Below are 27,388 nucleotides of genomic sequence, written 5' to 3' on the forward strand. Positions count from 1 at the left end.
CCTAAATATAGATACAAATCAAAATATTCATAACGTCCGCTTGAAACGAACAATCCGTTTAAGAGGAAGCAGTTTAAGATCACTGCGTTAGATTTTTAAATGTTACACAAATAGATTACAATATTCACGGTAACACGCGGACTCAAACATAAAAAGATCCCGTTCTGTTAGTCCTTTTTCTTGAAAAGTATGTTTTCGCTAGACGTCTCAGTGGGTGAACTCCATCTGAGCATCGTCTAACAACCCCATTTATTGATGTACGCCTGTCTTGTGCACGTGTTAGATGTGCTCTTCCTTTTCTCGTGGAGCTCTGTACACAGTCACAGAGCCAGCTCGCCTGCTGGCTATGCTATACTGGAAGCAGGCGCAACAGACCTGTAAGTGTGTGCAGAGCCAGTTTGGGAACACAGGGTTGCTGAATGGATGGTTCTGATCCCTATACGTTGGTAGGCGACAGCGATCCCAGCATGTCTTGGCGGCAGCAAATCATGTGCCGGGTTGTGCCCGGGCAGTTCGATGATGCAGATGCCCCTGAAAGCAGGTGAGAAATATGAACATGCTCAGTGGGTTAAAAGGCAAAGGCAGATGTAGAGCAGAAGCAAGACACTGGAGTGGCAAAACGCAGAGTATATAAGTAAAAGTGGAAGAAAGAACCTATAGAAGAAGAGGCAGAGCTCAGAAAAGGAAACGAGAACACCCAGAGCTCAGACAAAACGCAATAATGTAAATGTGTTGATATAAACTAGAGCTAAGTAACGAGGCATCGAAGCGCTTTTTCGGCGAGTTCCCAAGATCAGTAGTTGGTACGTTTTTCCTTCTTATCCATTAGTTGTGTTGGTTTGTGCCATTGATTTCTTGTGTGTTTAGTTGTGTTTGGAGAAGGGGTGGAGCTATGGCAATGGATTTGAAAAGGGGAGTAGGGCAGGCCTCGAGTCGGGGTGCCACGCGGGTGGACGGCGTCTCCCCACTTATTTTACCAGGTGTTCGCCACCCCCCCTGCCAAACATCTGAACTTAACTCTTTGCCCGCTCTCTGCTGCGAGATCGGAGCTCACAGGACGCTGCACACGCGCTGGCTTCGCAGATGCAATTGCATCTAAGGGGTGAGCGAGGGGAGGCAATGAGCCCGATGGTGCAAGCCACCTTTCGTGACGTCACTTCATGTCGTGACGTCACTTCCGGTGACAGCGTCCCCCACTTCTTTTTAGGTTTCACGGCGAAATCTCATGATCCTACATATGCGCTTTGGTTCAGGCTCTGTCTCTCATTGGCTAGCTCCATAAATGGAGGCTAGCCATTGGGAGACAGAGGCTGTCAATCACGCTTTCTCACGAAAACGCGATTCAGGGGCGTTTCTCGGGCTTTTTTTAAGTCCCGCCCCTTTGTCCTGGGCCGCGCTGTCATTGGCTGCCGGCCCGGGACACCCCGTGACGTCATTCCCCGGGCCGCACTGTGATTGGCTGGCCGGCCCGGGACCTGACTTGTTGTATGAGTGCAGTCATTGCCGTACTGTCACCCTGTGCGCGCACACGAGGGATCCCCACAGTGAGTTCCCTCTCGGCTCACATGTCCACACAGGACTGCCTTGCTGTGCTTAAAAACATTTCAATGTGTTCATACGTGCACATATTTGACTGTCTGCTACTACAGATCCAGGTTTAGCACATCAATGCATAGAGCGACCTCGCGCGTGTTCACAACTCCCGAGAACTCACACACTGACGAGCAGCAACGAGCGAAGACTGCCATCAGGAGGATGCGTGGTAACCAAGTGGTCGCGAGACCTTAATATTCCAGCTGCGCGATGCTGCAGTAATGCTGGAAGGGAAGCAGAAATGAGGCGGAAAAGCAGTAGTACTAAAACGCGTTTGAGTTCATAGTAGTACACTCCTAATTATTGGACCGGTTAATCTTTTATGTTTTTCGACTTTCTTCCCTATGGAAGCCCGGTCCCTATAGCATACGTCACTCGGCCTCTCGCTTGATGTTCCCTCCAATAAGTTCCCCTGTTGTTGGCAGGAAGAGGACGCAACCCGCAGGTGGATCGAGTTGCACAATAAGCCTCCTGACCCATGACACAAACACAAGCGTTTCCTCCTACAATACATGCCAAGGCGGTCCGCTGGCCATTCCCTCCATCTCTGCCTCCCACCCCCAGCTCTCAACGCAGCTTTCTGGTAAACCCTGCTCTCGTTGTTCCTGCTGACGCTTTATTTTTTAGTGGCACTGCAGTTTTGAAAGTTCCAAGCTCATTTCTTGACACTGCCTCCCCGCGCATTGGAAGGCGCGGTACATTTAGAACCGGGACAGACCAGCTGAGAAACACTTACTCAAAGCCCCCCTCCCCCAGAGAGGTGGGGGACCAACACAACAACCCTTCCTTTGTGGAGAAAGGGTTAGCTCGGTGTTAAAAGGCAGAGATGTTTAGCGTGCTACAAATGAGGAACGAGTTCTCACACAATCAATCACCCCTCTCTTCACAGCACAAGGACAGAGTTTTTTTCGGTTGTAACCCTGCTTCTGCTCTGGAGTCTGTGCGCCAGACCCGTGGGATAAGAGCTCGGTGTCTGCTCGTGAGTGGCCTTCGATGATCCACCATCGCGGTGCGCAGTTTATGCAGCTCCCTCCACAGTGTACATGGACTGTTGCAATCTCCGATTTCCGTTCTGCGATTGGGGTCTCACCTGTATACGCACCTGGTTTGCGACCTCTGTCCAACCTCTGTCCGGGTTGCTCGGTTGGTGGCCTCTGTCCGGTCCGGGTTGTTTGATGTGCGACCTCTGGCCGATCCTATGGCCCTTTTATCAACCTACCACCGGTCCTCGTTTCAGGCCACTCTGCTCTTGTTCATGTTTGGAGCCAGTGGTCTTAGGCCAGGCGCCCGGGTTCTAAAAACACCTGAACCTTGGGCCAGCACAAATGGTTTACAGATTCCTATTTCACAGGCTACATAATTTCTAAAACAGCACGAAAGTAAAACAATTAGCCTAAACTTTATGTTTTGTTAGAATTGAAGTGTCTGGCAGCACGTCGTGTCCCCGGCTACAGCTTGTATGTTTCTTGTAGAACCCTCCAACTCCCACCGCGCTGTTGATTGTTATTTTTAAAAGAAAACTGTTATTACTTGCTGAAGTTACCACACGTTAGGCCTTAGTTTTGGTCGACTTTCCTGCTTTTCTAAGTTTAATATCAGGCTGAAGGGAAACAAAGGGGCTGAACCAACCCTATGTTTGTTTTACCTGACGTCACAGTTTCGGTATACACAAGCAGCTGAGTTTTTTTCCGGGTTTACCATTGTCAGAAATGTATTGCGGATAACACAACATGTACTAAGTTATTTCACAATGACTGTTAAGTGTGTATCTTGTCCTTTATACATGCGTGCTTCCATGTGTGTGTGTATAATCTGTGTATGTATATGTGGCTGTGTGTGCGTATTTGCTCGTGTGTATTTTTGTGTGTATGTAAAGTGACATTTGCTTTGTGTCTGTACATCATTGTATGTGTATCTGTGCATACACAAATCATGTGTGCGCGAATGACTGTTTATATGTGTGTTTATGCGCATGTGTGTATTGTGTGTGAATGTGTGTCAGCGTGCATTTGTATGATTACATGTTTGCATCTATGTGCGCGTTATTGCACGTGGGTGACGTATACAATGTACACTCTGGGAATGTTTTTTTATTTTTCTAGTAATGGCTCCCTGACTCAGATACAGACTGTCCGTGAGATTACGGCATTTCTTCTAACATTTATCATTGCGCACGTACAGCACTGTACACAGTACCTAAAATTCACGGGAGTTCTATCACACCATAGCTGGCAGTGACCGGAGAACAAAGCAATCCAGGATTCTAATCTACTTGACTCACTGAGCTATCACGCCTGTCTGAGCTCCAGTACTACCCTGCATTTTTGCTTCAATGGACTTTTGCCAGATTCCTTTCTCATGGGAAGGGCGCCTGGCCTAATGCGCTGTTACTGACCTGCAGTGTCCTCATCACCTACGAACACTGCAGGGAAGTAATTAGAAGCAGGTTTTAGTGTCCTCTCGCCACCCTCAGCTCACTCTACGAACGGATCTTTCAGATTCCACCACATGTGTACACAAACACACATATACGCCTACATATCCTTGTTCACACGTACTCACACGCACCACATCTCACAGGTCAGTACCAAATCATGACATTGTGTTCTGTACGTTTGATGAGAAATACCCATGTTAAGGGAACTGTCTAGGTATTTATTAAAGGCATTCAAATGGCTCAGTGAGTTAAATACTCACCACTAAGATATGTGGTGATCAGCAGGTTTTGTGTTTAAATCAGATAAACTGGTTCTGCTTTCCATCCTTTCGAACTGATTACCATTAAGTCTGGTAATGTTTATCTATGTTATTTACAGCAGTGAGCTGCATAAGTGCAGTAGGGAGCACTATATAACTACACATTAATTGTATTATTTAACACAATTGTGTGCCTGTGTATAATACGCTGAAATGCTTTGGAGTTTACATTGGTAGGTTTCAATTCACGGATGGGCATTAAGAGAGAGTTATTTGGCAGTGATGGTGGTGCATGCTGCTATCTGTCGCTATTATGGTGGTAACATTGAAACTTTACATTTCGTTACAGGATGTGTGGTTGCTTTCAGTGGGTTGTGAAGATGATACTAGGTAAGGTACATTCTTTAGGTTGACGGAGCTGATGCTTTAGGGCTATTTTGAATAATACTCAAGGCGATAGGGCTAGGGTCGAGTCTATTACAGCTTTAGGATTACAGGGGGACAGCTATTTGAGTTATGGAAAGATGATCTTGGCAAAGTAATTGGTGTCCAGCATTGGTCCAGGAAGGCTGAAGTCATGGCTGCTTTTCAGGGTATCCGGATTTTAGACATTTGCATGAATTATCTACATTCTCAGTGGTTATCCTGTAAATCGGAGTTGTCCAGTGGTTGCAGTAGCAGTTGGGCTTGGATTAACCCTGGATTGTGCTGCGACACAGTAGGCAACACAGGCCAGTGTCCTTGTATGCAAAGACAAACCCTTTGTTTCAAAATTAACATTAGTTTCTAAGTGTGCACTCGCACTGAAACCATTTTGGATCACAGCTCTGCATTGGTTAGGCATTCTCACCTCCCAGCGCGGCTCCTATGCTTATTGAAATACGGAGCTAATCACTTGACTGCCTCTTCCAACTTAGGCACCTAAGTGATTTTCGCCAAATTTGTCGATTAACACAACGATTACTATCGATTTGCTCATAAACTATCAGTTTATGTGCCGTTGCGCACCGTTGGGTGGGTTTTGACCATAATGAGTGGGAAGGGGTCTTTACCTGGTGGCAGCATCTCTCTGCAGACGAGTGTTCGCCTCGCACGACATTCTCCGCAGGAGAGCAGGCTGCTGTCTAGGACCTTTGCTGTAGTTCATCTCGATCATTCATTACGGTGTGCAGGGCTTTAAGTGGGATGGAAAAAGTGAGAAGCATGAAAGGAACGGGGCCTATTTAAGGATATGACTTAAACATGCACACAAACGTTTGCGTAGATAGCCACCCTAACCACGCGTTTGCATTGAACAACTGCAGCCGGTATACGTGACCTTTGCTCAGTGCCTTTGCAGAGAGGCCAAGGATTGGATGAACACCTAATCTTTGCGAGAGATTAAGCTATTGGCAATGTAATGACAATGCCATTTATTTATGTGTTTTCAAAACCAACACATAAATACAAATTTTGTCATTTACAATGCCAATAGCTCTAACTTCTCCAAAGGCGAAACCGTTGCATTGTAAATGCTTGTTTAGGACTTGTGCCCTGGAGTAGGGGTACAATGATAGGAATGGATTTGAAAAGGGAAAGTAGTACTTTTTAGGTCAAGCTTGAGCTTCGAGACCTGCTGTAATCAGTCCGAGCTTTAAGTCCATCCCCTTTCTTGCCGTTGCTTTTTATTTGTCTGTGTCAGTGTCCTTTAAAAATCATTACTTGCTAGTGGTTAGTCCTGTCTGTTTGCCCATCTTTTTTCTCTTCTGTACCTTCCACAGATCAGCGACTTAGTACTGTCTCATTCCGCTATCGTTCTTTATCTGTTCTTTGGGGGACAATTATTTCTTGGTTTCCTGCTCTGTTACTGTTTGCCCGTGTTTAGCTTCAGCACCCTAGCTGCTTACAATCAAATACAGTATTCTTCCTCCCACCTTCTCTTAATGCCAAAAATGCGTTGCTGCTGCCTTTTTACTGTTGCCTCCCCCACCATGGCTCCCGCTCCGTTACTTGTGTTTTTAAATTTGGCTTTTTGATCTCCACTGACAGTTGGGCTTTTTCTAGTAGGATATTTACTTGGTTTGGGCTTCCTTTTATGGGGCATTGGGCTTGTTTTTTAGGTATTGCTTGCAAAGAGTTTATATCCCGCCCCCTATCTTTCCTGGCTTTTCCTTGGTTCCTGTGCGGGCCACTTACTTTTCCCCCAGTTATTTTGGCTGTAGCATATTTTCGGCAGCTGTGATGCATTGGAGGAGAGTGCGGGGTAAAGCTGGGGCTGCTATCTGGGCTTGTTCCGACCAGTGTTGGTCTCCTTTGCTCTCGGAGATCCCATGCACTCACCTTCTAGAATTGAAGCACCAACTGCTCAGCAGTGCTTATTGCTTGCTGCACCATCATTGTAGAACATCTTTGATCTTCACACAAATAATCTACATTAACATATCTAAGCAGTTATAAATGCACACTTACAATGTGAAGCTTTTAACCGCTATGTCAACGGCACTGTGCAAAAAACCTGTACATCTTACATACTTTTTAATCCGCACACTGCTGCAGCTTCACACCACCACAAAAACAGCTTGAACACATTCCAATATGTCCGAAGAACACCTCTGCAACCACTATGTCAACAGTACAAGCATACATCTACTTGCATTTTTGGGGGCTAGTTAATATTTATTTATTTATACAACTTGTTGAGCGCACGATTACCTGAGGGTGTCTTGGCGCTGGACAGAAGATCGAAAAAAGAACTAGGGTTGTAGGTGAATTAGCTTAAACTATTGATTAAATAACCAGGTTTTTAGCTGTTTCCTAAAGAGGGTTAATGTGGGAATGATCTTAAGTTGATTGGGAAGGGCATTCCATAATTTGGCCGTGGCAATTGCAAAGGATCTGTCTCCCCATGTAGCTTTTCTTGTTTTGGCTATCTCCAAGAGATTTGCTTTTGAGGATCTGAGAGAGCGACATGGTCTGTAAGGACAGAGGGCATGTTTTAAGAAAGTTGGGCCTTTTTCATGGATGTATTTGAAGGCTATGCACAGAGCCTTAAATTTAATTCTTTGCCTCACAGGTAGCCAGTGAAGTTTTCGGATAACATTTGAAATGGGTTTAAACTTAGGCGTTCCGGTGGCAAGCCTGGTGGCTGCGTTCTGTACCAACTGGAGTTTGCTTAGCACCTGTTCTTGTGCATTAAGCAGGAGAGCATTGCAGTAATCAACTCGAGACGAGTAGTGTGGAAATCAAGGTATTGGTAGTATTTACAGGGAGATAAGGTTGTAGTTTTTTAATAATTTTTAATGTAAAGAATGAAGCCGAGACTATGGAAGTTGCTTGATGTGTATCGGAAAGTTTGTTATCAAAGATCACTCCTAGGTTCCTGACCTTGGTGACAGGGACGGGCGAAGGTTCAAGTTCTTGAGGCCACCAGGTGGGGGACCAACTAGGAGTGAGCTTACCAAATACCATGACTTCAGTTTTGTCTGAATTGAGCTTTAAACAATTTTTGCTCATCCAGTTACTAATGGCAAGCATACCCCGTTGGAAGTTATTGGCTACTTCCAGTCCGTTGTTGTTAATGGCCAGGACAAGCTGCGTATCGTCAGCATAAGATGTAGCTGCTAGGCAATGAGCTTTAATGATCCTCGCTAAGTCCGCCACATAAATGTTAAAAAGTGTTGGACTCAGCGAGGATCCCTGGGGGACACCACAGGGAAGAGAGAAGGAGCAGGAGGAGTATCCACCCATGGTCACCAATTGTTCCCGGTTAGATAGAAAAGAGGAAAGAAGGGAAATGGCGGTACCAGATACTCCGGATTTTTTGACACGGTCGATCAGGGTGGAATGATCGACCGTGTCAAAGGCTGCGGAAAGATCGAGCATTATAAGTACCGCTGCACCTCCTTTATCTAAGATCATTCTGATCTCATCGGACGCTTTTATTAGCGCCGTCTCAGTGCCGTGACCCTTTCTGAATCCAAACTGCGAATCATCAAGACAGTTGTTATTGTCGGTGAATTCTGAGATCTGAGTATTCATAATTTTTTCTATGCTTTTGGAAGGAAAGGGGAGACATGCTATTGGCCTGTAGTTTGTTACCTTAGAGGGATCTAGCGTAGTTTTTTAAGTAAAGGTTTTATTACTGTTCTTTTCCATATGGAAGGATAAACACCTGAGGTAAACATGGCGTTGTAAATGTCAGAGAGTGTTTGGGATAGAATAACGGGAGCCAGTTTAAGTATTGAGGGGGGGCAGGGATCTTTGGGAGAGCCAGAGTTGATAGTCATCATAAGTTTGTGAACCAGTTCTGGTGAGACTTAATCAAACGAAGAAGTGGGTGAATTAGTAAAAGTAGGGTCCGAGGTGATATGGGAGATAGTAGTGTCGTGGTTAAGACTGTTGAATTTTGAATAAATATCACAGACTTTGTCTTGAAAATATGTTGACAAGGCATCACACATGGATTGAGAGGCTTCTATAGAAGTAGGTTTGTCCTGACCTGTGAGATGTGATACAACCTGGTAAAGTTGTTTAACTGAGTCTTGTGCTGACTCTATTTGGTTGTTAAAAAATAAACTTTTCTGAGTAATGATCATATGTTTGTATTTGGTTAATTTCTCTTTGTAACAGATCTTTTCAAGAGGGTCATATTTTTGACGCCATTTACGTTCTTGTCGTCTGCAACTTTGTTTTTCTAGCCTAAGGGACTCAGTGAACCATGGAGCAGAGTTGGATTTTCTATTGGTAGATCTTTTTTTAATAGGAACCGTGGTGTCCACTAGGCTTTGAAGACAATTAGTATAAATGATGGCTGCAGTTTCAGGATTGGAGGTGTTAATATCCTGCATCGCGTGTAATTTATTCTTGAAGTCGTCAATATTGATGCTTTTCCATGATTTGAAAGTGTTAGAATTATAGGATTTGGAGGTGGGGGACATGGTACGGGAAATGTTAAAGCATACAGCTGAGTGATCGGTCCAAGTGAGGGGCAATATTTTCTCTATAGAAAGAGATGTGAGATTGGAAAAAATTCCATCTAATGTATGTCCTGCTATATGCGTAGGAGAATGGATAAATCGATTTAATCCAACAGCATCCATTTCAGCACAGAGGGTGATGGTATCCGGATCATCACAGAGATCGAGATGGAAATTAAAGTCACCTATACTATAATGGTGAAGTTGTTTTCACCTGCTACAGGTTCAAGGAAGTGACTTAAAGAGGATAGAAATGCTGAGCGAGAGCCAGGTGGACGGTAGAGCAGGACACCTCGAAAGGAGCTAGAATGTGGGGTGAAAAATGTGAAGTTTATAGCCTCACATGTGTTAATACTTATTGGCTCTGTTCGTATAACAAAGGTGTTGCGGTATATTATTGCTATCCCGCCACCTTTTCTTAAGGGTCTATCGTGTCTGAAATTTGCAAAACCCTCCAGAGTAGCAGTGGTAAAATCAGGGTCAGAGGCCTGGTCACCCCAGGTTTCGGTTAGAAATACAATATCTAGGTCCCTGTTATCAATAAAGTCGGCTATTTCCTACCTGTGTTTGGGGAGAGATCGTACATTTAAAAGTGCCACTTTAATGGTTTTGATAGATTTCATATGTATACATTTAGTGGAACCCTGTGAGTAGGAATTATTCAAGGTTTGGAAAGAGCAATGGGGGCACGTGTAGGGAGAGTCATTTAAAAGACACAGGTCTATAGGAGTACAGGATTTGGTAACAGAATTAAGCATTTTGAGATAGGAGGCTTCGTACTGAATTCGGGGGGATGAAAGGCATGGAGTAAGGTGACCAGGGGGGATGGCCCTAGGCCCGGAACTGGCGCGGACGGGCGCAGATGGGCTCACCTTTGGCGCGCCGCCGGCACGCCCGCTGCGCCCGCCCGCTGCGTGTCCGGGATGTGGGAGTCATTTTGTGCTGGTGAGGGTGGGAGGGTCGAGCAAGTAATCTGCTCACCCTCTGACTCACCCAAGATGGCGTCCAAAATGAAGTGGTCCGATACCGAGTCTAATCGGCTGCTGTTGGCCAAAATAAAGACACAGGCGTGCGTGCAGGTATTAGAATGGGTAAGTGAGTGCCCAGAATCAAATTAAAATACAATTTCGTGATTTTAAAATTAGCTAGTTCACTAGTTACAACGTTCCCGGCTTCCGCCTCAGGAACCTAAAATTCTGTCTGTCGATAATAGCGCCTCGGGCAGCACCTGTGGCAGCAAGCGGTATATAAGTTTGACAGTAATAAATTGTGAAGTGCATCACAATTCAGTATGCCTTATTGAGCGTGCTTTGTTTACGATTCTCAATGTGAAATTCTTTGAAAATAATTACATATCACTGTGCTCACATTGATTGGCTGCAGTATGTAGATTGTCTATGAACCAAATAAGCTGGGTACATTCCTTTATTTCTGCATATCCTTCATGGTGGCATATGCACGTTCAATTTCAGGGAAAAAAGTACTAAACTATACTAACAATATATTGGGTCATGCGTTAATATAGATCCCCAAACCATTTACCTGCCAGTGATGTATACATTACACTTACTATATCTCACTATTGTGCGTATGGGTCTAGACCACAGTTTTTTTCCCAATTCAACATCATGCCATACTGAAACTAAAATAGGCCGCAATTTCTGAATGTAATCTTTCCAATGCACAGATGGTTCTGGCCAAATGGTATTTTTGTTTCCAGGAAAACATACACTCTCATGAATCATGGATCAAAAGAAACAGTATAGCTTGCTGCGTGTCCATGTACATATACTTACATGCACAGTGAAGCTGAACGCGAAGATCAGAGCTGTTTACTCAGTTACAAAGAGTGCATCGTCTTCTGACCAGACACCCACAGTCCACAGCAACAGTGTCCACTGTTTAAATGGTTGTATGTTGGAAAGAGTTCCACAACAACGACTTTCCTAACAACAAGGGCGTTACTACTACCTCGTCTAAACCACAATTTTTTTTCACCACGCATTCCTTTACCACGATTTTTTGTGGTAAAGGAATGTGTGTTAAAAAAAAATGCTTACCAACTACTACCATGACCCCCTCCAACCCCCAACCCCATAAAACTAATTCCCCCCCCCCTAAAAATAAACACGAACACCCAGTAAAAACGAACTCCACTCCCTAAAAACGAACCCCCCACACCCTAAAAACACACGATCACCCACACCCCCCAATAACTAACCCCAAACCTCCAACCCATAAAAACTAACCCCAAACCCCTCCCACCCCCTTAAAACTAACCCCAAACCCTGCACCCCTTAAAACTAACTCCACCCCCCACCCCCTGACAACATATCCCACACCCACTAAAATCTAACCACAAACTGTTCTTACCTGTTCCTGTGCAACGCTCCTCCGAACTTTGCCCTGTCCGAACATTAGATCGAATCAGCCTTAACCACGCACATGTGTGGTTCTGCTTGCGTGACTCCGGAACTTGTTGTTCCGGAGTCATGGCAAAGGTTGTTTCCAGTTTAAATATGTCCTCAAAATAACAGGCACATACCTATAATGTTAATCAATTAAGCTCCATTGGAAAACGTGCCTTTTCTGTATGTGTCATAACCCCACCTCCTTCATCAAGAAAGGCACATTGGCATCCTAAAATGCGCATTTCCTATAAGCCACAAATTGAAAGCTTCCAGAAAACCATTCAAAAGCCTTCATTTAGTTCCACTCTGGAAAGTACGTTATTTATTCACTCTGTTTCATCCAGCGCAGGAAGGAGAAGGGACTTTCAGCTGACTCTCTGTCCTTGGGTAAGGAGTAGTGTTGGGTGTGCTCTCGAGGTCTCCAGAAAAAGAAAGCTTCAACACTGAACCCAGAGCTGTTTTGTATGGATTGACAAATTGTGAGCCCAGACCATGAAGTGACTGACCTACAGCAGACTGTACTGGCAAGGGAGACAGTTCTGATGGAAACATCTGAATTTGTACCTAGTTCTAGGCCTTAATGCATGCTTCCATGGGCATAGCTTTCATTGGTACAACAGGTGTCCCGTACTCTTCCTGCCTGTCAAATATGGTTAATTTCAAGTCTTCAAACACAGTTTCTTTAACCCTTACCATATCAAGGTTTCCCCTCCTCAAATCCACGGTATCCTCCTCATCTCAGGGTGTCTTCTGTGTTCACAGGTACTCCCTCTTTATGCGTCTGTACCCTTCTCTCCCTTTCTTTCTCTCACACTTTCTGCTGCTCTGTCTCAAGTTTATTCACCACTTCCTAAACAAACTACCTATCATCTGCCTTCCTTTCTATCTATTTTGTGCAGCTCTCACCCCATTTATTCACCATACCTCATAATTCCCTTACACAAATGCCCTAAACACCACACAATTCCACCCTACATAGTTCCACAACTAACAATTCCAGTACAACCCACGTAATTCCAATACACAACACATACATCCACTACACTCCAAAACAAAATACGTCAGTAAAATACATTGACATTTACAATGGGAATTGCTCTAACTCTTGCAAATGCAAGGCCTATTGCATTGCAAATGCTTGTTTTGTGAGTAGTGGTTGTGTGTGCTTGTTAGTTGGGTGGCATGGCTAAAAATAAGGGGTTGAAATTTGAGAAGGATGTTGGGGAGTTCATAGTAGGGATAAGCAGATCAAATGCAACAGGAGTACAATAAAGCAAAGCATAAGTATTGGAGATCACAGTTATTTACTGTTGACTGGCTGCATTTGTAACAATTAGTCGTCTACCGCTAGTGCCTTGGGGCCATAGCATAAAAACCTGGTGGCTGTCCCATTAGGGTGAGCCTGTTCCTTTAAGATTGTGATCCTTTTAAAGTGAATGGAGTAAAGCACATTTTTGAAGGGTGTTGCAAATTTGCAAAGAGGGTGACCTTACGGAGGCCTATGGATGCTCTTTTTTTGAGTGTGCAGATCATTGAAAAGAGGGTGACATGCCAAATAAAGATGATTTGACAGGTGTGCACAGTACTATTGATCACCAAATTGAAATAAAGTGGGAGAAGTGTGGCGCAGTGGCCAGAGCTGCTGACATTGGCCCGCGGGGCTCATGGTTTGATCTCCGGCGCCAGCTCAGCTTAGCATCATGTGACACTGGGCAATAGATTTGATTTGTAGTTTTGTAAAGCGTGCGATTGCCCATGGGCGTCTTGGCGCTGGGTAGACGCAGGAGACCAGCTAGCTTCCAAGTTATGTGTTTACCAGCCTGCGGTGAACAGCCAGGTTTTTATCTCTTTTCTAAAAGAGAGCAGCGATAGGCTGTTTTTGATTGTCGTTGGGAGCATATTCCATGTCTTAGCTGGATGTAGCAGAAAGCTCCTCCCTCCCCACTGGACCTGTTTAAATCTTGGCACCTGAATCAATTTTTGATGACTGGATCTCAAGGTCCTAGATGTCTCATATTTTATCTCACTAAAGATACTCCAATAAACTCACCAGTGGCAGAATAAGGTGGTGTGTTACCTGTATTAATGTATTAAAATACAGGAACCCCGCATGAGAGGGACCTATAGGTATAGGGAACCTCTCAAGAGAAGATTTAAGCTATTCGGACCTGTGGAAGGTTATGCTAACCATAACAGTGTGTTAAGTTAAAAAACACCTCTTGTTTTTAATTACCCTCAAACACCCTAGTGGTGTCAAGCTTCATCATCGGGTCACCCCGACCCCTAAAAGTCGGGGTGGGCTCAACCACAGTGTTGGGAGCTCTTCAGATAGATGAAGGAGGGGGGCCTTAAAGATTAAAAAACCTCAGTCAGACCCCTGGTTTCCCTTTATTCTTGGGTCAGCCTGGGTCAATAAAATTCTAAAAAATGGGTCTTGTTGGATTTTAATGCTCCTAAGACCCTAGTGCCGACATGTTTCAGTCCAATGCGGCCATAAAGGTCCAGGACTTTCTTCAGGGCAAGGAAAGAACCCCCCTATATGTGCGGGGAATAACAGGATTGGAAGTCCCTATCCTCTCCGTGAAGCGAGGGAAGAGTAGCTCCTCCTCGCGTTATGTAAAAATGTCAATGTGTCTGTGTGTTGCCAGGCTCCATCTGTAGGGTGAAATCACAAACAGACATGATTGCATGAGTTACAGATAATTAATCAGTGCTTTTTCCTTGGGTGAACTGTGCGTAGCATGCCAGGCTCAGTGTGCATGCCGCTATGTTGGGGAAAATCCCCCATACTGTGCCACTCATCTGTGACATACTATTTAGCTGTGACAGGCCTATGGTGAGTTTATTGGAGTATCTTTAGTGAGATAAAGTTTTATAGGGAGGATATACTCCAGTCCTCTCCAACCCCCTAGATACTGGGAATCATACCAGTAACTTTTGGTGTTCCTAGATGGCTCATACCATTTCAAGTGAGTTCTCAGGAACTGGGAACCCATTCCGTGGAGGGCTTTGTAGGTCAGACACAGGGATTTGAATTTTACTCTTTTTCCTATTGGGAGCCAGTGGAGAGATCTCAGTCTATGCACTATTGGCTCATACAATAGCTCACTTATTCTCCCCGACGGCCCCCAGTACCTTGAAACCTTAAGGGGTGATACGTTTGCGCTTTACAAATAGGAATTATTATTATTAATAATAAAAAGGTGCCTTAGTTTAGCAATCTGCTGTCAATGATAACGAAGCAGAGCAATCCATTGCTTACTCAAAAAGGGGATACAGAATATAGTATACACTTTAATACCACTTAATAATTGTCCAGTATGTGCCTTTCTTTATACGAGTAAAGTACTTTAATGCACATAAGAAAAACATACTGCACGCAAAACGATGATCAACAAAAAAAAAGCCCGAAGTCTCTAGCTTTTTCCTTGTAAGAGATATGATCTGACATGGTATTACAGCGCTTTACAAAACTTTAAAGTGGGGGCATACAACCAATGTTTTACTATGGAAAATGTTTGCACAGCCCAATTCCGCAGCCTCGGAACACAGTAGCACCTACATTTGAATCTTTTAAATTGACTATTGTAAGGGATAACCGTTCACTTTGCTCTACTTCAAAGGAATTTATTTTTCTGTTTGCTTAGTGATTTTAGTTTCAGTAACTGGTGGTGCAATGTTAATGGGGGGTTTTATGCATCTGCTATTAAATCCTGCGAGACCCATGAACAGTCTGGGGACCCTCCATTCCCAAAAGTCAGAAAGTATCTTCTTTAGTAGCTTTCACCAGATCTTCCGCCGGTTATCGGATGATATAATCATTGGCACTGTTGAGGAACTCAAGCTTCTAGTTGTAGGGGGGTCCTTGTGTCCCAGAGCAGATCGAGTTCCGCAGTGGTACCCACTTGTCCTCTTCAATGAGTTAGGATCTGGACCTCAGGAAGGCATCCTCCCTTACAGTCACAGTCCAGAGTCTTTTGTACAGGCAGTAGTTTCTCCTGGCATAGTGCTATCTGGGCAGTGCTTCCTCTTGAGTCTTGTACCGAGCCTTATGCACAGCCTGGAAGCAAGACAGTCTCAACTAGAGTGATACCTCTGGGACTCATTCTTCTCCGCTACATCTATGTGATTCTACTTGGATTTCGAGAAAATTCTGGGACAAGGTACTGACTTCAGAGCTGTGGGGGTCTCACGCTGTTTAAATGAGAGTAGCCTCAGGGGACATGCATGATTGCTGAGCTTACTGTGGGGAAAAAGATCAGAAATTCTCACAAGGGGCAGAGCAGCAAGCCTCCCTAGAGCCATGCAGGTGATTTTGATTCCAACAAGTACCTACTTCTATTCCTGGATGCTGAGATGGCTTTTGCTTAAAGACACAGACTTTGAAGTTTGGCGTTAGAGGAAATGACATCACAAGGTATGACATTTCATCATATGTAGCACTGGCAGTACACTAGGGGAAATGCTCTGGCCATTAAGTGGAACTAATTGATAGAGGTCCGTTGCAAGAAACTGGAATATTAGTTGAAGGGGTGAGAACCCACTTTAAAAAATAATCGCAATCATAATAATCACTGTCCCTGTGCAGAAGAGCCTCAAGAAACATAAAGAAACCTGTGCTGAATGCTCTGGCAGCTTGGCATAAGGCAGTCAGCCTTAGAGACAGTGTGTAAAATATATGTGCAGTACACTAACTGTAATAAAGTGGAAACTCAACACGAGAAGAATCCCAAATGCAAAAATAGAGAATAGGCTAATAAATAAAATGACACCAAAATGACAAATTGAATAAGTAGAACAAGAGCTATGAATTTTAAAAATGTGAATTGAAAAAAGCGGCACAAAACACCAACCAGTGTTATCTGGTTGTGCTACACTGGTTCAAAGTCTAAAGGTATGAACGACCGTGATGGAGCTGGTGTCGTATACCGAGACCAGATTTGTCCCTGTGGAAAGTTTACTTTCTGGCTTTGAAATTTTTATGGAGAAAAATTGGTTGTTGTCGAATTGTTAGCTGGGCAAGCTGCAAACTGGATTCTAAGTGGAGCAGATTGCTGAAGAGCAGGGTCCCATTGCGGTTGTCATAGAAGGTGGGAAAGCTCCAAGAGGGCGAACTCCAAAGTCTGTGCTGAGGAAAGCCTACGTTTTGCCGGGTTAGTGCTCGGCATAGCTCCAAATGAAGCCCCCTACCATCAGACTTAAAAACTTTTCTGAAAGTCAGAGCTGAGGCCAACCAGTGATTTGATGTCAATTGCTGCACTTTGGCGGTCCCATTCTGAGACAGTTTTCCGGGCAGAAAGTTGACAAAAAGCCTTTAAGTCCACTTCTTGCAGTCTGGGGACAGGACGCGTAGACTTAAACAGCAGCTCGTTGGCCAGGACCTGGTTGGGCACCACTTGGGGGTTAGGACACACTCCATCAGAGGTCAGCAGCAGAGTCCAGTGCAGGTCTAGTTGGTACTTGTCAACTGGTTAATTACAGGGAAAGGGCCTCTTGAAGTTTGTTGTACCCCTGTAGTTCAAACAGGAAGTCAGTCAACTGACCCTTGGAGTCACTTCTGAGGTCCCGGGCTCAAGGCAAAGAGGTCCAGTCTTTCCTCAGGTTTCAGACAGCAGATCAGTCCTTCTTCCAAATTCCAAAGACTAAGAAGTGTTCTGATAGAGGTCTGTGTGGGCCACTTAAATGCCCAGTACTCGCTTATGGGTGGAGGGTAAACCCTTGTCCACACCTAAACCAGTTCTGGTCTGTTCCTTACCCCCACTGGTTTTGGCGCCACCCTGACTGGATAGACAAAGGGGAGGCAGGCATACATGTGAGCTTCATTTGCCAGTGACAATGTAGATATCCGTCGAAGCTTAGGAAAGGGCTGGGCACAGCCCCTCAGGCCATCCTGTTATGGGAGGATTCCTCCTCCCCACTCTTTGGGCCCTTTGTCTGGCAGCAATACTTATCTCACCACCAGAAAGCCATCAGTGGTCATGTGAGAGCTGAACACTGGTAGGAAAGCATTTGGGTTTTAGGCAGCAAAATTACAACTTTCTAAAGTGTCACTTTCAAAATAGTAATATTAAATCTGACTTGGCTGAGGTTAGATTTTAAATTATTTTTCAGATTAGCCCTTGAATCGTTTGTCTAGCTGCTTCCAAACTGAAATGAAGCATTATAAGTTGTTATAATATAAACCAATGTTTTCCTAGGAGAGAACCAGCCTTGCCACAGGGAACAAGTATTGGCAAACCCAATAAGTACACTACGCTTTTGCCCTTTTTCCACTGATATGCACCGTGAGCTCTGACTGCAATTGGTCAGTCACATTCCACCTGGCACACAAACCACTCCCGTAATTCTGCACCCTCACCCAACATGATCACCGTAATCGCCGATCCTCCTCAAGCGCGCTCCCCTTCGAGGTATTTAAACCGCCTTGGCGCGCACCAGTGACTATCTGCTTATTAAGCCACCGCACCGCGCAGACTGCACGCAGTTCCATCCTGATCAATTCGATCCAGCACTGCCTGAGAATCCATATCTGAGGTAAGCCCTCCACTGCGGCTAAACTCCCCACCTCCCCCGCCCTTAAGGCCGTCTCAGACAGTAATCCCCACTCTTCCCTTCCGATTTAGATACCGAGGCCACCCATGTGGATCCTCCGCCTTGCTCCAGGTAAGCAATCTTCCACCCGCGCTCCTCCGGCCTATACCCTGCCCGGTACTTATCTCTCCCTTTCTCCTGCAGGCCCCCCCAGCCATTGCCGCCTATTCCTTGGAACACCACAACTTCCAATCCCGCAACTTCCGTAATTGAATATTCACCACCAAGACCTAACACGCAGGTATACGGCTCCCCTTCACCCTTATTTCGGAACCCCGCTTTTGCTTCCTCCCTGATCTTCTAACTTCACTTCGCCCTCTTCCATTTCTAGGATACTGCGCTACTCCCCTCCTCTGTGCAATCGTGCCCATTACGTTTTCAAGCCCTATCGACTGTGGTAAGTCGTGTGCTGACATCACTCCTCCCAGTAAGGTTCTCATCACGCTTCCTTTCTCCCTCGCCCCATCAGCGTGCTAATGCCATCTGCCACGATCAATGCACTGCTCACTGTGTTATTCTAGGTAAACACCTCGCCCAACGCCTGTTGGTCTATACAGTTTAAGGATGACTTACTAACGCTCCTTTCACTCACCACTATAGGGTGCCCTCAACGCTTTCATTCACCCCTGATAACTAGCGTGGCCTTAGCCTGACAATACCACTTACCTCGATCACTGCCTTCACTTATTGTATTCTTCTGTGTACACAATTCTCACTGCGCCGTCTGTACTTATACATGGAAGGCTTCCCTTTGAATGACTGCACTTTGATTTCTTTGTCTTTTTCCTTTTCCCCCAACATTTTATTCCCTGTAATTTATGTGAGGTTGTACAGGCTGTATGTCTTTCAGGCATTTATCTGTTTGTCCTGATGATGATCCCAGCATTTTTGTAAAGGGATCGAATAGTCGTTGACTTGCTTGACACCGTGTACACAAACGTATGTATATGCAATGTATAACAGTTGTGTTCATTATCGCGCTTGTTAAATCGCTCATATTCACAAACAAGCCTTGTGCCTTGCCTGATTGTTTGTTTTTTGTTTCACTTTAATGTTTTGGATGCAGGACTGTGTCCCACTTAATTTGTTTTTCTCTTGATTCTCCTAAATTGCTATTTGATTAAATCTGACTGTCCGGCTGGACAGTAGTAATATAGAACTGAGTTCATTCTATATTTATTGTGTTTCTACATTTCACTTTTTATCAAGGACCACTGTTTTCATAACTTTCATTACCCAAGGTCCTTGTGTACCAGATTGGGTCCCCTTGTTTTGTTTAAATAAGTTAATAAATGTGATGTCATTCCAGCCTTGTGACCCTGCATACATTGCCTAACCATCCCTCGTAGGACTTTTTTTTGCTCTTGCTGACTAAACGCTCTTTTGAATAACAGTAGCCCAGGCTGCCTGAGGACACCATTATCGATTAAAGCAGCAGGTGGCCCAAATGTATGTTTCAGACATTGGTCATATGCCACAATGTTTTGTTATTGCTGGTTGTTTGTGCTTATCTCTTGGAAATACTGTGAAGCACAAGCTTCAGCTTTGAGTATTTCAAGTTGTCTTGCAAGCAAAAGCAAAAAAAGAACCTCAAGATAATCAAGAAATCAGTCTGTAGTTGGTCCATACTTTAGGAAAGAAAACAAATATATGAAGACAAAAATGAAGCCGACACACTCACCAATGAGAAGGAAAAAAATAAGAGTGGCAATGTAGCAGCCATTCGTAAGTTGTGGGCTCTTTTTCTAACTTTTTTTGTAATAGAAAGAACAGATCATTGCAAGTGACGGCTCATATGCTGTCTCAGACAAGACCTAAAACAGACTTTGGGAGTTTCACTGCCATGACATGTACATTAAATATACATGTCCTACTCTTTAAATACAATACTGTGCCTCCCTCCCTATGAGCATTTAAATTCTACCTTAGGGTTGAATTATGAGTAGTAAGAAGGAAGGATTGCGCTTGGCAAAAGTTTTATTTTGCCAAGTCGAAATGGCAGTTTAAAACTGGACACCTAGGCTGCAATGGCAGGCCTAGAGACAGATTTAGCAGTGCTACCGTAGTGGGTGGCATAATGTATAATATGTGCTGCAGCCCACTGGCAGCGTTTAATTTACAGGCCCTTTTACATGTAATATCATATACTGGGCTACTTATAAATCAAATGTACCAGTAAGGTATATGTCAATTTTACCATGTTTAGGAGAGCGAGCACAAGCACTTTACCACTGGTTAGCAGTATTAAAGTTTGCAGAGTCCTAAGGCCAACAAAAACTGGTTCAGCAAAAGAAGACAAAAACCTGGAGGAATGCCGTGCAAAAGATTGTCATTTCCAACACCTGTAATTCAGGACTGTTGCTTAGGCGGGCGGTGATGCAAAGAGGCTGTTAGGGGATAAGGTGGCAGAGATATACAGGCTTGTGATGGCATGATTAGTCTCTGGTAATCTTTATAATTCAGAATCCAAGTATGCGCTGTCAGCGTATGTCTCTGAAGACGATTAGCTACCCTGGGGCGAGGCAAGGTCCTTGCTTTGAAAGCAATAGAAAACCCTTCCCTTGGACCATGAAGCAACTAGTTTACTCCTCTTTTTAAAAATGAACTTTTTAAGCGTTGCCCTCTTTGGCTATGAGAAGGCCACACATCTGTCCCACTTCCATGCATCCCTCTCACTTCTGTACAGTACAAAGCTTGCATATTTGCTACCAGAGTGGCATGAATGTTGGGAAGATGGACACAGAGCAAGGCTTACCAGGAAACCCTAGTAAAGAAGATCATGGGTAAGTAATCTGTTAGGACCACATTATCCATCTTCCTCATTACAGTCTTTAACCTAAGGACATGCCAAGTGCTGTGAACCTCCACCAATAATTCATCAAGGACAAACACAATGTCTTGTGTGTGATTTGAACGTGTTAGCCAAACATCAAGCAATCTATAGGCCTATGTGGCTCTCTGTAGAGGAGCTGATGGAAATATAATTAAAAAAAACATTTGTAACTTTCACCTGTAAGCTCTTGAAGTGGAAGGTACACCCTGGATCATCAAAAATGGACCACCTTTATTCTAATGGACAACTTGAAAGGGGCCAACCTTGCATCCATAGCCATGGAAAATTTTGTAACCACGTATGACCTCTGTGAGTCAGAATGGTGACTGGACTAAAAAGGCAGAACGCCACATCCACTACTTAACCTTCCCCTTGAAAGAGACAGCATGCCCGAAGATGCTGAACTAGCACAGTAACAGAAGAATGCAGACAACTTGAGTGAATCCAGATGTTATCAGGGTGTCCTACCAGTGTGCAACCCAGAAGATACTGGGCCAACCTTACATCCATAGCCATGGAAAATTTTGTAACCACGTATGACCTCTGTGAGTCAGAATGGTGACTGGACTAAAAAATGCAGAACGCCACATCCACTACTTAACCTTTCCCTTGAAAGAGACAGCATGTTATCAGGGTGTCCTACCAGTGTGCAACCCAGAAGATACTGGAACAGAGAAGAAGAGAAACTGGGTACCAACAAATCAGTGCCTAATACCCTATAAGAATTCCTGACCTGTAAGAATCAAGAAGCCCAGTAATGTCCTGGGCAATGAACCCCAAGAGCCCATGAACTATCTTAGAAATGTGAATTCCTACTCTACAAGCAGAATAATAAAACCAAAGTAATCGAGGTAATTGAGAAATGAATTCAGCATTGAAGGAATTCATCATGGGGACACTCCTTAAGTGAGTAACCAGGCACTATACAAGCTGCTAAAATAAAAAGTAAAATAAATATGGAAAGTACCTAAAAACTATATACTGAATGAAGGAGCTGTAAACATCAACAAAAGTGTGACTGTCCTTTCCAGGCTGAACCTTGGCTTTGATGTCCTCCTTAGTTGTGTATGCTATATTTGGCTTATACCTGATTGACTTCCTTAGCTTACCTTTAAGCCCCTAGTTCATGGTACAAGAGGTACCTATGGCTAGTAATTTAAATGTCACTAGTAGGCTTCAGCACTTAATCATGCTACCATTACAGTGACCGGGTGAAAAGATGGCTCTAGGTCTGCCATCGCAACCCAGTCGCCCAGCGTCTAACCTGCAGACGAGGTAAACAGAGTTTATTTTGCCATTTCAAGTCAAAACCTCCCATTTTAATATTAATAAGTCACTCTTGTAGGAAAGTGGATTATTATACAATGAATCTGTTTAGGCTTCACTATGCAATAATCTAACGTTACCCCAAATAGGTCCTTGGATTCACACTAATTAATCCCTCGCTCTGTCCTTGTAGTGTGGGACAGAGCAGTCGAGCTTTACTAGAGGAACATGTGTTAAGCATTTCAGAGTACCAACATGGACGATAAGTGATTGACAAGACTCCAAGGAGTTCCAAAACCAATTTATAAAAATAAAGCAGATGTTGAAATACATTTAGACTCCAAAACTAATGCAATCAGATGAGTATAACCGGAGTTATAGATTTTTAAAGGGAAAAATAAATCATTGCATTTCACTCCTGCAAAACTTTAATGTTGCGGTCTATGGGGAAATGGCCTAGTTGAAAACTGTCACTTGCAGGTCGAGTTCAGTGGAAACCACTGGGTCTGAAGGAGAGGTGGGTCCCAGGGCCAAGCTCGGACAGTCAGTTGATTTTTACCTGGCCTGTAGGGCCCAGGTGCAAAGTAGTCCTGGTGCTGAAAAGTGGGAGCTGCGGTTGCTGACTCTACCGCTTCTGTTGTGCTGGTAAGGAAGGGGATGCAAACTCTCTACAACAGGGCCATTGAGGCATTGGGTTGAAGATGCTGTATAGTTCCCTCGAGGTACAACATCGAACAAAGGTGGTGGTAGCCTGGCTGGCCACCAACAAGCGGGGGCAAGCTCATCCATCAGTAACTTCGACATTCTGAAGTCTGGGGGTCAACGATAGCCATATGAAACTTGCTGGAGGTCAGGACTGTGTTTCCCACAATCACTAGACCATTTACGTTTGGGTGATTCCATCGGCGGGCCCAATTGCTAGTGATTCTTTCGATCCGGGAGTGAAGTTCTTCACTGCAGGAGACTAATATCTCTAGTCAAAAGGAGTCCTGGTGTTCTTTTTGGTTTGTAGAGGGGTTTCCTCTTTACTTTGGAACCCATCTGGTCCAGGATGAGTTGCAGTCGTGCAGTTGCAGGATGGTTGCCACAGATTCAGTCTTTGATGCCTTTTCTTTGTGCATGTCCTGAAGTCTCAGATTCAGGTCTCTTCTTTTGTCGCAGGTCGATCAGATCTGAGGTTCTGTTACCAGGGGAACGCCTCAAATCCTAGATTTAGGGGTGTTAGGTGTGTGGGAGCTAGTAACCCAGGGGCTACTAGCCCCAGCAGCTAATCCGCCCCTGAGGTGACCACTTCTGGGGAAGTTTGTCACCTTTTCTATTCAGAAGCCCTTATTCTGCCATGGTATAGACCTTCTTTGGCTCTACAGACAAGGTAGCCCACCTTAGGGGTGTGGCTAGCCTTCTGGGGATTTACGCCTCCTGACCGTGTAATTTTCCCACCTGCCTGGTTTGGAAATGTGCCTGGGGGGACGGTTGGCTTTATCCTCCTTTGGGAGGAAGCCTACTTGCATATCAGAGGCGTTGAGAGATTTGATTTGAACCCCAGTCTTTGATATGCCACTTCACTAGCTATCCTGTCCGGGAGGGAAGTGACACCTCCCTCCTAGGCAGCCTTTGGTTCTGACTCCTGAGGGAGTTCACACCTACTGGCAGGGGGTCAGATTCCAGTCTTGCAGCATCAGTTGCAGGCTGTCAGCCAAGGCACAGGGAAGGCTGGTGCAACCGGGTTGCCAACCTCTAAGGTAGACACCTGGTTGCATGTCACCTTAAATCTGACTCTGGGGAAACATTTGGTTTGATAAGACAAGTTGTTTGATACCAAACATGACACTTTTCAAGGTGACCATAATGGGGCTGGCAACCTGGGAGTGCCCAGGTGCCACCCCATGTTATTCAATGGCCCCCTGTTCACTTATAGTAGCCCCCGATGGAAGGAGGCAGTTATATGTCCACACCGTTACCATAATGCATCCTGTGTCCTGGGCTCAGGAGGCCATCCTTAGGGCTGACTGATATATATTAAAAATAGTGCTGTGACTGCCACTCATGGTGAGTTCATAGTCGAATTTGAGCAGTTTGCACTGCTCATGCAGTCTGGAGTGGCAGGACTGCTGTCATCTTTTTAATTGGGTCACTCAGGATGGTACAATTAGTGTTGCATGCCCTGGTGACACCTTTTAACCCCAACGCCATGGGTAGCAATGGTACCACTTACCAGGGACTTATAAGGGGGGGGGGGGTTAAAGTCCTCGCCACCAGTTGGGGTTACCAATTCACATGCAGCATATTTTAGGGAGAGAGCACTGGCACTGGGGCCTGGTTAGCAGGCTCCAGTGCACTTTCAGATTCCAAATCTTCAGCATTAGAGAACAAGCATTTGCAATGGAATAGGTCTCACATTTGGAAGAGTTAGAGCTATTGGGGTAGTAAATGACAATGTCTTTTACCTATGTCTTTTGGTTTGGAGTGTAGTGGGTGTATGTGTTATGCAGTGGAATGATGTTGGTAGCATTGGAATTGTGTGGGGTGGCATTGTGCTTTGTGGGGGTGGAATTGTGTGGTAGAATTATGTGGCATTATTAACTGCATGCGCGCTGCAGCGATTTTCGCGCTACGCGGCTTTTTTCTAAAAGCCGCGTTACATGACGAGCTCAGCTCGTCATCAGCGTGCGAGCGGCGCAACTGATGACGAGCTGAGCTCGTCATCAGCGCCGAAGGGGTTAATAGATAAGGGTGAGAGCTGTAAAGAATAGATAGAAGGGAAGTGAGGGAGATAGGTAGTTTGTGCTGGAAGCGGTGAATGACCTCCTAACAGAGGAGCAGAAAGAGTGTGTGAGAAGGAGAGAAAGAAAGTGAGAGCAGGCAACAGACGCATAAAACGGAAGGGCCTGTGTATCCAGATGACATCCCCAAGAAGAGTAGGAGAGCGTGGAATTGAGGGACGGATTCTTTGAAAAGGCACGGTATAGAAACTGTGCTTAGTATTTGTGAGCAGGTTGTATAACGCGGAGATAGGAAGTGTGAGGGATGACAGGGGTCAGTGGGATTGCGAGATTAGAGGGGGTGAGGCAGTTGACAGTTTTGTTTTCAAATGTATCTGTTTAAATTAACATTCCTGACTGTCCAAAACTTTCATTTTTCACAAGTGGACTGAGAGCACTGGCTGGAGAGCCTTTAAAATGTTGCCAGGTTATGCGTCTAGAGGACACACTCCAATTGGCGGGGGTTGGTGAAGGATGAAAAAGTGGGACGCTTTTATAGGAAGGTTGAGAGACAAGGAGAAAAACTCCATCTGGTAACAAATATGTGTTAACCGTATAGAATATATTTATCTGTTTAATAATATGATGCAAAGAGCTGATATTCTGAAAGTACTTTCCTGCAAAGTTCTATTCTGTTTATATAACATTGTCCTACAACATAATTTGGCAAGTATTTCGTTTTCTCAGAATTCTGAAGATCTTACAAAATGATGCACAACAGTCTTTTGATGAAAAGTAAAGCAAATGCTCCTATCTCTTTACAATAAGTCGACGACTCTGCATGTTTTTAATAATATCTACTTTTTGGCACATGTGGAAAATTAATCTGCTAACATTTTTCTTTTAACTAGTGTAGGCATGCCAATAGTTTGTGGAATTAACGCTTTGTAGCCAGATTTGTTTATGTTGCGACACACAGATACCAATCTTCATGCATGCGCTTTCCAAGCGCGAAAACTGGAGAATATTTTCACAGTAACTATTCACCTGCATACAGTCTCACCGAGATCACTTACTTGATATGGCAGTAGTAACACGTATGCTGAGATTTGTGCCCGCTAGTAGTGCTGAAGTCCAGAAACAAGTGAAAAAGTGTCCACCCCGCCTGCAACACATTCTGGGAATTAAAGTTCTGCAATTATGTTAGTTAATTATTATACATTAGCTAGCATATATATATATATATAACCTTATAAGGGTCTGCAGTAGAAGTTCCGTTCTGTTTTCTAATACTGCATTGTTTTTATTTGATGCCGCGCCTAACACTACTGCAGCTCTAGATATTACGCAAACACATGTGAATCCTATGCAATTATAAAAATCAAACCAGACAAAGCAAGGCTGCAGGTGCAGCAGCAGATTGAAGGGTTGATTAGTATCAATTGCCAAGTAAGGAAGCTCTGAAAAATAACTCTTTCCGGAGGGAATCGAGAAGCCATCTTGGTGAGGTCTCTTCCCCTTGGAGCATGCACAGTGGCACAAAGAGCTAACCATAACAGTTATGTTGATAATGCCTCTCTGAGATCGTTCCCTGTATACCTATGCAGCCTTTGTTCAGGCGTGAGCCTGCAGTTCCATAATACCAGACCTGCCAAACTTAACAAGTTTAGCTTACTGCTGACTGAAAAGGTGCTGCCCTGATTCATGTGAGGGCTGCCCAGTGCAGACAAAGCTCTCGTCTGGATCAGGTTGTCAATAGGCATCACGTGGTCCCTGAGAGCTTGTGAGGCTGGGCAGTGATCTTAGTGTAAAAAACACACACACAAAAAAACCAGAACATGTCCGCGATCACGCCTTCTCCAAGTCTCCCAGCTCAATGTAACAATGACGAGAGAGCACCTCCTCATCACATACACTACATGAGGTTTTGCACTTGAGAAAAGCAGGGATGCATACCTCCATCAAGGATTACATCTAACTTTACACTGTGGAAATGCAGAGAAAACATACTTGCTTAGCCGTGACCATGCACACGAAGTTAGGCTGATTAATACGTTACAGAACTGTTGTGCTCAAGAGAAGCAGGGATGCATACATGGCCATGAAGAATTACAGCTAACTTTTCACAGTGGAAATGCAGAGAAAACACACTTTCTTAGCCTTGATCACGTGCACAAAGTTGGGCTGATTAATACATTACAGAAGTTTTGCGCTCAAGAAAAGCAGGGATGCATACACCTCCATCAAGGATTACAGCTACCTTTTCACAGAGGAACGTCATGTCTACGTTGCATTATGTGTAGTAACATCACGACTGGGATTCACACTTGCGCATTTAAA

The 27,388-nt window shown here is 44.5% G+C and overlaps 1 protein-coding gene across 1 annotated transcript in view; it reads left to right on the plus strand.

Moving 5' to 3' along the window:
• The first annotated feature begins 292 nt into the window (after positions 1–292).
• Positions 293–27,388, plus strand: part of RIOK1 (RIO kinase 1) — a 249,371-nt gene continuing 222,275 nt past the window's right edge. Inside the window, exon 1 of the mRNA XM_078688069.1 lies at positions 293–541. Within this exon, the coding sequence (XP_078544195.1) occupies positions 420–541 (122 nt within the window). The 5' untranslated portion in view covers positions 293–419. The remainder of the gene's footprint in view (positions 542–27,388) is intronic.

This window comes from Lissotriton helveticus, chromosome 4_1 (assembly GCF_964261635.1).
Source record: "Lissotriton helveticus chromosome 4_1, aLisHel1.1, whole genome shotgun sequence".
In the NCBI taxonomy this organism is placed as follows: Eukaryota; Metazoa; Chordata; class Amphibia; order Caudata; family Salamandridae; genus Lissotriton; species Lissotriton helveticus.